We start from the raw sequence: 15,292 nt of genomic DNA, 5'->3' as shown, positions 1-15,292 counted from the left end.
TAACGTGAATGTAATGTTTCTCAGTCAGAAAAGGGCTATAATTTACTTAGCAAGACAGCTATCACGTAAAACAAGTCAACTACGATGTCATAGTGGCAGTGGCATAGGCTAAGCCAGTTTTTACAGTGTGAGTAGATAGAAAAATAGTAAATATTAATAAGTCAAAATTGACCATTAAATATTTTAATATAATTCGAATTTAGAAAAATAATAATGAATGAAATTCGAATGGGATACTAGAGGAAGATTGACAGCCCTAAACCAGACAAGCCATTTTCTGTGTGTATGGAGGGTTTGAGCAGAGACTAGGATTGCCACTGCTGTGAATGATCTGTATCCTGCTTAAGGCAATAAGGTTTTCAATGAAATTTCATAGTGCTCCTAAAATGTTTTCTGTGCTCCTAAATTTTTTAATTTAGGAGCACCTATGCTCCTAGTGAAAAAGCTAAGCGTACAGCCCTGACCCTGCATCTCTTTGCTGACATTCAGTGTCAAACTGTTAGACTGACACCTCTGTGCCACCTCCTCAACCTGATTTAAGTATGCTTGTTTGTTGTTGTTGCTAATCAGGCCCATAACAACAGTGTCATCTGCCAACTTGATAGAAGTGTGACTGGCTTTGCAGTCATGCGTGTAGATGTTGTACAGCAAGGGGCTCAAAACGCAACCTTGAGGGGCACCAGTGCTGATAGTTAATGTGTCCGATGTCAGACCACCCACTCTAACCAGTTGTGAACGGTTAGTGAGAAAGTCAAATATCCAGTGACAAAGCGAGGAGTTCAGTCCCAGGGCCTTCATCTTTGTGATTAAGGTGAGGGGTACTATGGTATTGAAAGCTGAACTAAAGTCAATGAACAGCATTCTCACATAGTTGCCCTTCCCTTCCTCCAGGTGAGTTAGAGTGGTGTGTAGGATATTGGAGATGGCATCTTCTCTGGACCTGTTGGCTCTGTAGGCAAACTGGAGGGGGTCAAAGGAGCTAGGGAGGGATGAGCAGATCATATATTTCAGCAGCCTCTCAAAACACTTCATCACGTCAGCGCCACAGGGGGGTAGTCATTTAAACATGATGGACTCTTGTTCTTTGGCACAGGAACAATAGTAGACTGTTTGAAGCAAGTGGAAACTATCTCTTGAGCCAGCGACATTTTGAAGATGTAAGTACAGATGGTACGGGTTGAGAATGCTCCTTTCTTTGCCGCACATCGGGAATCCCGAAGGTTCGGGACTTTGTAATTAAAACTGCAACCGCAAGGGGGCAACATAAGACCGCCCTAATAACATGAAGGTTCGGCTCATGCCGGAAAACACAGAAAAACCCGAAGACACCGCGCTGGTTACAAGCGGAGAAAAGAGACATGACGCTCGGCATGGCAGATTGCAGTTGCAGAGTTTTCGAATGTCTTACAGCCTACCTCACAGCTCTCTCACGCGACGTAGCCTATAACTCAGTCAGTCCAGCAGAGATGCCAGAGCAACGTTTTGGTCAATGGAGAGGGAGAGAAATGCTCCGCATATCCGTCTCATTTAATCCGTCTCATTTAATCATTAAAATGAAGGTGATGACTGGCGAAATTAATCAAACAACGTTTCAATAAACCATTGTTGAAATTAATGAAAATGGTTTTAGAAAATCACCTATAGGCCTATCAGAAGGAAACAGCCTTCAATTCAACCTAAGACTCGATAGGCAACCTTAGATTAATTCATTAATTCATTACCATTGACAATCACTTGGAGCTTGAGCTGGGTTTTGATGGGGATAAACATAGCTCTTCTTCTAGCCACCTCAGCGCTGTCCTCTGCGTTGATCTCCTACCCCTTGTAGTCCAGAGAACTTCTTTCACGCGCTAGCTGCATTATTTGTTGCTTCACCTGGAAGTGGTGAATACACGCTATGAACGGACGTGGCAGTGGTGTAGCACCACTGGCTTGCCTCTTCTGGATGGCTAGCCTATGCGCTCTATCAACGGTCACAGGGCGGGGGAAAGCCTCAGCTTGCAGGACGTCTTGCAGGAAGGATTCTATGAATGAGGTTGGTTGTTTGCCTTCTTCTTCCTCTGGTATGCCGGTTATTCTTATGTTGCATCTTCTGGATCTGTTCTCAAGGTCGTTAACCTTTAATTTAGCTGCTCGTTCTCTTCTGACTCCAATGCTGACTCCAATGTAGCCATTCTCCCGTCAAAGTCATTCATTGCTGTTTCTGTTTCTTAAATCTTTCTTAAAAATTGGCCTATAGGACACTGACTGGATCTGCTGACTGGATCTGATCACGATGTACATTCCCAACCGCCCATTGCGATCTTCTGAGGAGCGTCTGTTATGTCGACCAACCATACATGCTAGGTCAAATTGTAGATCCTATTCTTCAGTGATTCCGTGTTGGTGGAATGAGTTGCCCAGTGCTCTCCGTTCCAGCAACAGCTTTGGATCTTTTAAGAGGAGTCTTAAGACATATTTGTTTAATATGCACTTAGTCCTTTGAGTTTGTGATGTGTTATGGTTTGTATAATAGTATTGTTTTGTTATAATTTGTCCATTGATAGAATTTTGCTATTGTCCTTAAATTAAGCCATACCATGCTTTAGTTATTATTATTATATATAATTAACTGAGTGACTTATTTGATTGCTATTCTCATTTCACTGTTTTATTTCTCATTAGGTTAGTGCTTAAAATTATTGTTTTACTGATAATATTACTATTCTCCCTATTTTGTAATTGTTCACTGTTAATTTAATTTGTATTGTTATTTATTTGTATGTCGCTTTGGACAAAGGAGTCTGCTAAATAACCATAACCATAACCATAACCATAACCAAATCATCTGGTCATGTTTAGCGATGGTGGCATGATTAGAAGAAATCTGTGACGTTAAGTTGGCAATAATTCGCTCTTCCATGCCAGAGAGTAATTACTGTATTTCAGTCAGCAAAACCTGGCTACTTTCTCCATCATCATTGCTAGATTGGAGGCTAGCTCTTTGCCACTGTTTTTGTTGTTTGGTATTTTGCCCTTAAGTTTGTCCTTACTGCTCATTTCAGCCAACTTTTAGCACGTAGTGTGTCCAAGACTTAATACAGGCGGGTCACTAAAGACTAATACTGGTTTCGAACAGAGAATGTGAAATAAATAAATGTTGAATTATATAATATTGCACATAAATGTTTGCTCAAAGCTGTAGAGGCAAAATTTCACAGCTGTACAAGCCAAAGGAGCCATGTTGGAAGTTGGAAGAAAAACTTTTCAAAACTATTAGAGATGCACACAATATTTGGCATTTCTCTTATCAGATAACAAGTACCAACTTACCATGAGCTGAGGGTAAGATGCAAACTTCTGTCCCATAAGAGCAGCATTCCCACCCACATAGAGCTGAAGAGACAAACAAGATCAGACATGTAAATCTAACAAAGATGCTATCAGCACATCAGTCACAAAAAACTGGTGGGTACACAGACGTCTTAACCAGCTGCACATTTACCTTCTAATTTACATCAAACAGACTCTAGCAGACCCTTGTGTACACAGAAAATATACACTATGCTCTCCTCTGATGCTAAGATCAGTCTGGATAGGTCACATTCCAAGGATCCAGTCATCAAGATCACTGCCCCAACAGTTAAAAACAGGAAGGAAGTGGAATCCACAGGAAGCAGTTAGGACTGCAGGGATATTGTTGGACAGGTGCAGAAGATTTGGTCTTCATACCAGTTCAAAAGCATGGTGTATGTCTACAGCACAGGAGAAGAGACAGATGGTAACCAGCTTTGATTGCTAACAAGAAGAGCAAACTAGACGTTCAAAAGCTGTGTCTCAAGCGAAACAAGGATAGTGGACGAACTGACATGGGGCCTGATTTTGCCGACCGCGCAATGAGCTTTCGCGACTTGCGCAACCTTGTACGTTCTCTAAATAGGAGATGATATTGCGCCCTAACAGGCGTGTCAGTGAAGGGAAGAGGTGTGGTCCGGCGCAAAGCTCGCCAGTCGCTAATATATGGATGCAGAAAGTAAGTGCGGCACTGACCAGGAAAAACCTAGTCGGAAATCACTCGCGCGTAGCTGAAAGGCTATTTTATGAGCGCATGAGGCTTGGGGATATGGAAGAGTGCACAGTGCGCACACACACCCTACTTCTTTCATCAGCAGGAGCGCGCAGCCCGAATATAATTAAATAATATTTGTCTGTTTCTCGGTTTTAGGTTCGTGTATTGGTCAGCAAAAAGTAGCATACATAGCATAACAACATCCACATGCAATAATACAACAATAACGTCTAACAGTAACATTACACAGCCCTATGGCTAAGTTACCTTTAATTTTGTTCTAGCCTACCTTTAACGTCTGGCATTAAACAGCTGTAACGTTCTGACAACTGTCTACCTTGTTATTGCTCATCTGGAATAACTCCTCTAGCTGCCTCCATCCTCCATCCTTTCTGTTTTGTTTGTTTAAAAGAACTTGCGATATCCATGATGAGTAGGCTATTGAGTTAGTGAATTAGCTTCACATTGTGTGCTGATGGCGGAGTAAAAGAAAACAACTAGTAGCTTAGTTGCGCGCCTGCGTGCGTAATCTCTCCTGTTCAGACGAAATGTGTGCACGTGGATATGAATTTCCCCTTGGGGATCAATAAAGTATCTATCTATCTATCTATCTATCTATCTGATATAGCTCTATAACGCATTAAGTTAATTTTGATAACGCGTTGACTGACTTTTTCTTAAAGGTCCCAGAGAATGGAAATAATTTTTTTCTTGGTTTTCATGAATTATGAGAGGTTGTGCATAAACAAAGAGCCATCATGAACATGAGGCATGGTTGTGCCCTCCTTCATATGGAAATCTTGAACTAGATATACACTAAATAGACACTAAAAAACGGGCGATTCAGCAAAACTGCTTGCTTGTGATGTCAGACCTCGCAAAGCCATTGAAGTTCAATTGGGGTTGCCAAAGAGGGCGCCATTTAGTCAAACAGACCATTTCAATACCCAGCCTAAATATATGGTTTTAATTAGTCTTGTAAAATTGCAATTGAGTTTATTTTTTAAAATCAAAGTTGAATATATACTATTTTAACATCAGAGAACACAGTGCAATACTCAATTCATCCATTCTCTGGGACCTTTAAAATAGAAAATTGTAAATAGCCTGATGGCAGGCAGCTAATGGGATGCTGTGCATATTGGGTGGGTACGGTATGGCATGCCAATTTGGTGTGAATACACATACACACAAGGGAAATGTAATAATGATAATGATCAATAGTGAGAACTGGCTTCTGGCTACTGCTGCGGCTGCTGCGTTCATTCTGAAATAATCTATTGAAGTCATAAGCCCCGAGAGACCGTAGGCAAGTGCCTAAAACCCCCCTTAGCTGTTCTAAAATCAGTGTAGCCTAAACCACAGACTCGAGTGGCTTATTGCTTTTCTAAAGCGGTAACTATACGTCGATGTATTCATAGATAATCATTCTTCCACCAATAAATATTTCCTCCATATGAATGGTTGACATGCAACATCGAGACGCAGCCACTTTAACTTTTGTGCAAGTTGTGGTAGTGCATTAAAGAAATGCGGTAAAGGTGTATGTTTGTTTTGTATTTTATAACAGCATCGAAAGCGATTCAGCCAATCATCATCAAGGACCGGAACTATCCTTGTTAGAAAATAATATTCACACATCATGTACATTATTTTCACAATTTCCCGACATAAAAGTTGCCTCCATTACGCGCCGCCCATGCCTCTCGCACCAGCAAGTCGGTCTCTTTTGGAGTAGACGCCCAGGTAAATCCGCCATGATAATACCAACAGGCCATTGAACAATGCGCCAGGCTTTTAAAGGGAATGAGAGTGTGAAATCTAACTGGTTTATTGCATGCTACGCCCAAAAGACACCCACGACTAATTAACTAAATTAAGACAACCCCTTTTCACTTTGCGCCAAGCGCAATGTTCACTTTTCACGCAGTCATTATAGCCTTTTGCGCTAGGACCGCCCCCAAAGAAACTTGCGCGAGTGACTTGCGACAATGTCCATTTGATCCTGATAATAGAGCCCATGGTGTAGTGAGAAAGATCAGCTGGAAAGAGCTATGGGCTATGGATGCTAACCACATTGTATTCAATTCATTGTAGGAGCCACTTATGATGTTCCTCTTACTCGACAGAACCTCAGTCAATGGGTTGGTGAAAACGGAAACTGTTATTTATGTATGGGTCATGGCTCTTTAAAGCAGGTTTAAAGCATTCTCAAACTGTGGCAAGCGAGACGCTTCTAGGGGGTACGCAAGATGAAAAGGGCTATGGCGGAGAGGATCTTTTGTAATTAATTCATGAATAAATAAATTATTTTGAATCGGGTCATAATGATACGGAAACATGTAAAACATGTAAATTTGTAAACTCTATAGTAGGCTATGTTTTCATTAAAAAGGGCGGCTTATTAAACATGATACCTGCATGTGTCAGTGTGTTAAGTTTTTATGTGTCGTATAGTGGGGGTACGCAAGCAGAGTCAGGATGTAGGTGGTGGTACGCCGGGAAAAAAATTAGAAACCACTGCTTTAATACACTATAAAATCATTTAACCATTGAAACTACTCATGTACTCATACTCATCTATTGAACTGTTCAACAAATCCAACTGTCAGTTATCATCAACTATGCTTCCATTCAACTACACGAAACCTCCATGTACCTAGCAACCAACATAGCAACCATTAAAGTTAAGCGTTTATGACCGTTTCCATAGCAACTAACATGATTATACTGCAGTAATTTCTTGTTTCCTGATAGTGGCCACCATGGATACCCTAGCAACAAATGTTTAAAAATAAAAGTCCTCACTAGCAAGTTAGCATGGTTAGCATTGTTAGCATTTTTAGCATAACTGCTAGAAATCATTAGCTAAGTTAACTAATCAACCTGGTTAGCATTGTTAGCATAGTTAACATTTTTAGCATAACTGCAAGAAATCATCAACTAAGTTAGCTAATCAACCTGGTTAGCATTGTTAACATAGTTAGCATTGTTAGCATTTTTAACATAACTGCTAGAAATGATTAGCTAAGTTAGCTAATCAACCTGGTTAGCATAGTTAACATTGTTAACATAGTCAGCGTTTTTAACATAACTGATAGAAATCATTAGCTAGGTTAGCTAATCGACCTGTTTAACATTGCTAGCATAGTTAGCATTGTTAGCATAGTTAGCATTTTTACAATAACTGTTAGAAATCATTAGCTTACTAAACCAATCAACCTGGTTATCATTGTTAACAAAGTTAACATTTTAACAAACCTTTTAGAAATCATTAGTTAAGTTACAACTGGAATGTTTAAGCTTTAAACTGTCTACCTTCACACATCAACTCTCTTTAAACTATACAACCACCATGTTTACCCTTGCTACACCTTAGTAACCATATCTACATTATCTATCTATATATTTTTGCATTTTCATGCACTGGTAATTCCTTGGAATTGCATTTCTAGTTATTATTATCATTAATGCAAGGAACGTCTGTCTGTGTGTCACTCTGTCTGTCTGTCTGTCTGTCTGTTCCACGCATAACTCTCAAACCACTCATCCGACTAAAATTTGGAACAGGTCTTGCTAATGGCATGCATGAGTGCAGTGCAATGTTTGGTAGTTTTTGGACAAAAAATGACAAAGATATCGTAAAATTTAAAGGAGTCCTAGAACGCATTTTTTGACCATTACAAATTGATCTTTGTGCCTAAATAATGTCATATGTAAATTTGTGGGGCTGAAAACGCCCCAGGAGCACTGCTAGATCGCCTAATACAAGGTCATAAATAAGCCTTGCAATGAAACAGTTTGTTTTTCCCGCCCACTCAGCAAGTTCATGAATATTCAAATGAAATGTGCGCTGATTGGACGATTGGCCGATATGTCCTGAAAGTTGATTGGCTCAATCCACCGGTCTGAAGCTAGAGCAAGTGAAACTACGTTTACTGCTGGAGTAAATAAAGCTATCAACAATGGATTTAAATATGGAATACAGCCGTACATGTATGAACCTGAGTCAGAAGAAGGTTCCGACGAAGATGAAGTGCAGCAGATTCCCCAACGGTAGGAAATGAATGTGTTAGATTGGTAAGTTTTATCAGTACATTTCTTAGTAACTCTCCAAAGTTAGCTGTAATAACGCTAGCATTACAACGTCTCTGCACATATCTAGATACTAGCATCTTAAGAGCAGTTTAACAAGAATTATTACTCGAAGGTATGCAAATGAGAGGGGGTGTATCTAAAGGGGGATGGGCGCCTATTACGTGTTATCTGAGCTCTGTTCAAATTGGACCATTTCAACACGGCTGTTTCTATTTTCCCATTTGTATACGAAAGCAGGCGGGAGACGCGGTTAAGTCTTTGGCGTTGTCCTTTGGACACTGCTCGCAGCCTAAATTCAACAGGAACAAGGTAAATGTGGTTTTGAAATCTATGACTCCTTTAAGCAAAATACAATTCTACCGCATTGTTTGTACTGGCACTGCACACGTGTTTGTCATGGCTTGTAGACCACAATTTGTTCAATAATTATTGCCCAGATTTAGGACAGGCTACCCGAATATTCAGTAAAGAGACCCTATGCAACATTTTCATAGTCATAAAATCGCTTAGAAATCGTTGTTTTGCTTAACTGAACAGTTTTATCGAAAACAGTAATATTTCCTCTATATATGTATAAATAAACACGCTAAAGCAAGGGAAGCTCTGCAGAGAAATATGCAAGCATAAAACGAGCTAAAACGAAAAGCGAAACCGAAACCGAGATGAAATCGCCAATCCTGCATAGTTTCTCTTTAAAGCCCACACCATACCACCGAAGCGTGTTGAGTCCTAACAATAATAGCGGCTTATTATGGTAGCAAATAATGTTAACTATCAAAGAAATAGACGTAATGTAGGAATGCACATAGATATGTTGCAGCAGGTAATGGCTTAGGCCTGGGATTCCCAAACTGTGGTACGCAAGCTGCTTCTGGGGGGTGCGTGAGATGAAAAGGGCTATGGCGGAAAGGTGTTAAAAATTTACTTTTCAAATTTGGTGGTTCACTATTAAAGCGACCCTATGCAACATTTTCATAGTCATAAAATCGCTTAGGAATCGTTGTTTTGCTAGACTTACCAGTTTTATCGAAAACAGTAATATTTCCTCCCGCCCCCAGTGTCCCTACCCGCTATTGCAGCCTTGCAGTTTGTCTAGGAGGCGATCACTCCTTGTTTACATCTGGAAGTCTGAAACGTGTAAGGAAGAAGAAGAACCACGCTTGCAATTTATAAATATATGTATAGCCTATATGTAATATACACGCTAAAGCTGTCGGGGAAGCTCTGCAGAGAAATATGCAAGCATAAAGCGAGCGAAAATGAAAAGCGAAACCGAAACCGGAGATGAAATCGCCAACCCTGCATAGTTTCTCTATGAAGCCTGAAAGTTGAAGTTGAAAGAGTGTCGAGATTTCCACCCGCTGTTTGCGATACAAGCCGCTTTCATTCATTCGTTGGACGTGCGCTGTGCTGTAATGGAAACGATGTTGGATAGCCAAGTAGCCTAAATTGAGGTTTTTTTTTTTTTTTTTAATTATGCATGATTTACTTTACTTGCTAACCAATACTTGTAGTATTGCTTCAGCCTCTGCCAAGCTCAGAAGGGGACGGCAAGCGACTGGTGGCTTGAGAGGAACGTGTTGTAGACCCATGCTGTACTGTAGGACAACAACCTTTCATTGGTAGCAGTATTAAACCAACCAATAATATAAAATATTAAGAAGAGCTCTTTCATTTTATTGAGTTAAATCGAAACAATGTCTTCTAGTGCAGCGTTTCTCAACCTTTTAGTTCTGAAAGGGTCGCGGATTGAATTCCGATTCAAATAAATAAACAAATAAACAAATAAACAAATAAATAAAAAAAACAATTACAAACTTCGGTAACACTTTACTTGACGGGTTCGTTCATAACACATTCATAACAGCTGTCATGAACTGCACATGAAGCATTCATGACTGTCTCATGAAACATGACGCAACATTCATACCAACCCTTTCATGAATGTGGAAGACAAAGACGTCAAAAACTTCCAACAATCGTAAAGCAGCATTGCTGTCTTTTGTTTCAGCCAACCTGATCATGTCACATCTTAGTCAACGGGGAAGGCCAGTGTCCAGGAGAATTTAGTTTTTTGTTTGTCTGTTTGTTTATTTTATGATAGTAACCTCTGAAGAATGCATAATTGTCTACACCAATGACTATATAGATATATAAAACAGGAATGTCCAACCATTCAGAGGTCAACAGATGGCTAGTTCACTTCCCAGTATGATGAATACTTCACAACTCGTATAGTAAAGTGACATTTGAAGTAGACTTCATAAAATATTCATGAGATGTTTACAAACACTGGAGAAGATTCATAATTCCCTGTATATGAATTACTAGATTGTTGGACTTTTATTTTGACAAGTTTTCATTGTTTTGTCTTCCACATTCATGAAAGTGTTGGTATGAATGTTGGGTCATGTTTCATGAATCAGTCATGAATGCTTCATGTGCAGTTCATGACAGCTGCTATGAATGTGTTATGAATGAACCCGTCAAGTAAAGTGTTACCCCTAGTTCTGCACATGATTAGATTTACCAACAGCTTTGAACATTCAACCAATCATATGCTAAGCCTTTACTATCAGATATTTAATTTAAAATGTATCATCTTATCCAGCGTCACTTACTTGCACTACACTGGTCTCTTGCAAAGATCTAGCCTGCTAGAATAGAATAGAATATATACTTTTTTGATCCCGTGAGGGAAATTCAGTTCTCTGCATTTAACCCAATTTAACCGAATTAGTGAACACACAGCACACAGTGAACACACAGTGAGGTGAATCACACAACCCAGAGCAGTGAGCTGCCTGCCCAACCAGTGGCGCTCGGGGAGCAGTGAGGGGTTAGGTGCCTTGCTCAAGGGCACTTCAGCCGTGGACTGGTCGGAGATCGAACCGGCAACCCTCAGGTTACAAGCCCGAAGCCCTAACCAGTAGGCCATGGCTGCCCCAACACTGCTAGTGTAATAATCTATGATGGATAAATGTCTTTAAAAATATCGCTAAATAGGCTACATGAAAACGGTGTTAATGTCATCCATGGAATCTCAATTGCTGGACCTATCAATCGTGGCCTGCAGAGGAAGTTTTCAGAGTTGACTCTCCCTCAGTTCTGGCACAGCGCTGTGCACGAATATCCTGCCCTTGGTTACCATGCTATCAGAGTGATTTTGCCTTTCAGTAGACTACCACCTATTTATGCTGGCTTCTCTGCTCTCACGCAGCTAAAGAACATTAGAGGTGCAGGTGCATTCAAATTTGGCAAACAGTGTACGTTCATGGTGAATGTGCTTTCTTTGAACAGTTAAATTTAACAGTTCATTTAATTTAAATGATTTGGTGTTAACATTATTCTGACTGTAACTACATTTTTGCCTTCATCAAACTCACATCGGATCGACTGTATGTTCGCGGAGAACTACCCCCTCAGACTGTTTGCGATGTTTGCAATTGTTCACTGAGACCAAGGCCAGCAGAAAACTGCTTACAAACGTTCACCTATGTTTGTGAATTTGAATGCACCTTTGTATCCCAAAGTATATTCGTTAGGCTATTAAATGTGTATCATGTAGGCTATTTGAATGTGGAATCATATTTTAATTTTCTAAAATAAATTGTGAAATCATTGGCTTGATGAATGAGAGCTGTAACTTTGCTATTGGGTCGCAAGGGGAAAAAGGTTGAAAACCACTGTGTTCGTAGGCTGATAGCCCTACTGGTAGCCCTTTATTTGTCAGAATCGACCTGGCTATTATGTGAGGCGGAGGCCCGGCTATAAACAGAATCCTGGCCATGATTTGAGGATTTATAGGATCAGCTTTAATAATCTTATGATATAGGCCTAGGCCTAGTTAACTGCATGCATGCAGTTGCAATCTACATCTGCAGAGCTGCCAACTCTCACGCTTTCGGCATGTGACACACGATTTTGCCTGTTTACACACGGACTCACGCCATACATCCATTTTCTCACGCAAAGCAAAATCTGATTTTGGGCTGAGACTCGTTCGTTACTTTTAAAACTCCCCAACGGGTAGTAGCCTACAGTAGGCTAACCCTATATTCGTTGCAATGTATAGACATCCAAGTTTGCGACAGAAGAAGGAGACACCCGCGGGAGAAAATCGCAATTTGGTCAGAGAGTATGTTGTCACAAATCATAAGCCTATCGTTAATTAAGAACTCACTCTCTTAAACTTAAAATCTTGAAAGAAATCACTTTGTGTGGATGAACTTCATTCCCTAGCCTACATGTTAACTTTAGACTAACTTGTTGCACTTTTGTTGCACTGTTTTGTTTGCTGGAACGTGTGGATAAATAACTTCTGGAGAGAGCTAAATCATAGTGCTCACTAAAATCATAAAGGAACATTGCAAGACACTCATCTCTTATATGATCCCTGAAAGGTTTTCTTCGACTTGTTAGTGTTTTGTATGTATTTTATCTAATGACACAGAAAGCAAAATTAATTGCATCCACATATCCTTGTCATGCATCTTTTATTTCACTCGCGTAAAACCGTGAGATAGAAAGCTACCTTAGGTATTTCTTAAAGCGACAGGCACTCAATTACACACACCACTAATGTACACTCCTAGGCCTACACACCATTTAAAAATAGGCCTATGAGTAAGTGTAATAGTCTTGAAATCAGTACACAAATGACTAAACATTTTTAGCTACTAATAATTATGCAGATTGTAAAATATAACATCAACAAAATATAGCCTACAGTTATGAATTCCAAAATATGATATAGAAACATAGCCTACTATCATTTTCTCTGTGTGTGGAGGGTTGAGCAGAATCTTAGATAGCCACTGGTGTGAATGATCACACAATATTCAATATTAGGTTACTGATGATTAAATCACCAAATACACTAAAATTGTTTAAAAAAAAAAAAAAAAAACATCGAAAAAGTATCGAAATCACAATTCTTGACTTAGTATCGGGATCGAAACAATAATTTTGGTATTGCGACGAGTGCGGTAAAAACTTTTGGTCACCCCTGACAGAATCTCACTCCAAGGTTTTTTGAAAAGTTGGCAGCTCTGCATCTGTTAAATTCATTTCTTTAATATTTTAGATGCAGGCCCGACTGGCTAATAGAGAGCTTCAGGAGGATTCTGTTGTCATGAGCTTCAAGATATTGTTTCTAAAGTTCATTCACTGTGCCCTTGTGGCATTTTTTTAGCAGCCTAGGCAGTGCGCTCACAGCTCCTTACTCACAGTTTCCCAAATATTAGCAAAGTAGCAATCACACTGTTCACTAATTTTAGCAGTGTTTTGTTGACACGGATTTAAAACGTTACCTAGCGCCGCTGTATTCAAAACTAGAAGGCTTTCGCAAGTGTTTTGAACTAGAATTTGACCGTTCATTTGTGTGAGGAGCAGGTAGCAATGAAAACTTGGGAATGAGATGGAGTTTTATTGCAGCCTTTGTAATCAAGTGGAATGGATTTGACATGGACGTCGGAGATATTAGACGATACAAACAGTTTTAAAACAGCACTGGTATCTTGCAAGGTAAAAGTGTGTGGGTGTGGGGCTCCGACGCCCATGCACAGTATGCTAACACTAGTTAAACACAAACAAAATGTGTGTTTTTTGCAACTGGCCAAGTTGTTCCACTCACTTGTTTGTACCAATCAAGTGAATCTAACAATCCATCTTGAAAGGACAGTATTGTATGATAGGCTATATCAAACTGTCTAGTTACCTGAGCACTAGGGTCCTCAGCAGCAGCCTGTGCAATACTAAGGAATACTTCCTTGTCTGTGAAGAAGCGCTCTGCTGCAGCACCCCTCTCCATAAAATGAAGAAAGGCTTCCATCAGGTCATTTTTGGACTGTAAAACCTCATGGTCAAAGCCTCTTCCAGGATCAAGACCCACAGCTTCAAGTAAACCCACACCTGACACCACCACGTCCACACAGGCATTCACTCTGAAAACATTAAACACAGATGGAAAACACTGATCACTGCACCAAATACATACAACCATAAAGAGAGAAAGGTACCCAGTGACTTAAACCAGATATTTACCCAACAGCAATCCTTTTCCACTGATGAGTAGGAGCAGTGATAAGAGTCTCCCACGCAGTGGCAATGGCCTGCTCAAAAGTGGGTGTGTTGAGGTTGGCCTCCTCTAGATTTACGGTGCTGGAGCCATTGGGGAATGGTAGAGAGAAGTACCACAGCTGACCTGGCAGGTTTGGATGAGTGTGATAGAAATACCCCAAAGTGACCGCAAACACTGCTATAACTGTGGCCGTCTTCCACATGCTTCCACTCTATTCTGCAACAATGACACATGTGTTAATGTTTAAAACGCCAATGCTTTCTGCTTTATTTTTTTACAGTGGCCTACAGGCCATTTCCCTTCAAATACACAGACGTTCACTAAACATGTATGAAAACACATCAGTCTTTTGAAACTAAGACACGATCTGTATTGCCGTCAGCATATCTCAACCTACTAAGTTACTTAACACATGATTTGCAAGACGTACACATGCAGTAACAAAGCTCTTTAGTGTGTTTGTTGTTGCCGGAAGGGCTGGTGATGCGATTAATGCACTTATAACATGACCTAAAAGTACAGTTAAGTTAGCTGACAGAAGGTAACATCAACTGGTCAACGTTACCAAATATAGCCTTCGTCAAACCAGCGTGTCATGTGTGATCAGAATCATGTTACGTGTAATGGGATATATTGTTACCTGCTGTAGCTCTATGGAAAGACAGCGTCGATATTGATATTTGCACGACGTTTTAATCACACAACTACCTTAATCTAACATCACGTTATCATACCGTGTTGGTTAAAACTAGCTGCAAGTTGAAACATACACCAGCTCTTCCTAGTACGTCACATAGACGATTCTCAATTTCTCGTCAGAATAAAAGTCACGATTGTCAACTCCTCGAGATGTTTCGTCACAAGTTCATGTCAAATCATGGTGTTTCCCACTTACCCATCATATTTTCTTTTTTTCCACTGATGTGTGTCTCTATATCACAAGGGAAAGTTTACTAAATGATATCTTACCTCCTAATTTTGAGAATGATAGGATAGAAAAGTGGGTGTAGACCTAATGTCATTAGCAACTTAAGTTCTGACCGCTGATCTCAGTAAAATACTAA

General features: G+C 40.0%; 1 protein-coding gene across 3 annotated transcripts in view; it reads right to left on the bottom strand.

The window, feature by feature from the left end:
* adpgk (ADP-dependent glucokinase) overlaps nucleotides 1-15,130 on the bottom strand; it is a 30,380-nt gene extending 15,250 nt beyond the window's left edge. For 2 of the 3 annotated variants that reach the window (XM_062547628.1, XM_062547631.1), the window contains exons 1-4: nucleotides 14,869-15,130; nucleotides 14,192-14,444; nucleotides 13,866-14,091; nucleotides 3,313-3,375 (exon numbers count right to left, since the gene is read on the bottom strand). In XM_062547628.1, coding sequence (XP_062403612.1) covers nucleotides 3,313-3,375; nucleotides 13,866-14,091; nucleotides 14,192-14,430 — 528 coding nt within the window. In that variant the 5' untranslated portion in view covers nucleotides 14,431-14,444; nucleotides 14,869-15,130. The remainder of the gene's footprint in view (nucleotides 1-3,312; nucleotides 3,376-13,865; nucleotides 14,092-14,191; nucleotides 14,445-14,868) is intronic. The other variant, XM_062547629.1, reaches the window with a different exon arrangement.
* Nucleotides 15,131-15,292: the final 162 nt, after the last annotated feature.

Source organism: Sardina pilchardus, chromosome 10 (genome assembly GCF_963854185.1).
Source record: "Sardina pilchardus chromosome 10, fSarPil1.1, whole genome shotgun sequence".
Taxonomy (NCBI): domain Eukaryota; kingdom Metazoa; phylum Chordata; class Actinopteri; order Clupeiformes; family Clupeidae; genus Sardina; species Sardina pilchardus.
The sequence above is the reverse complement of the archived record's forward strand: the minus strand, read 5'-3'. Positions and strand labels throughout refer to the sequence as shown.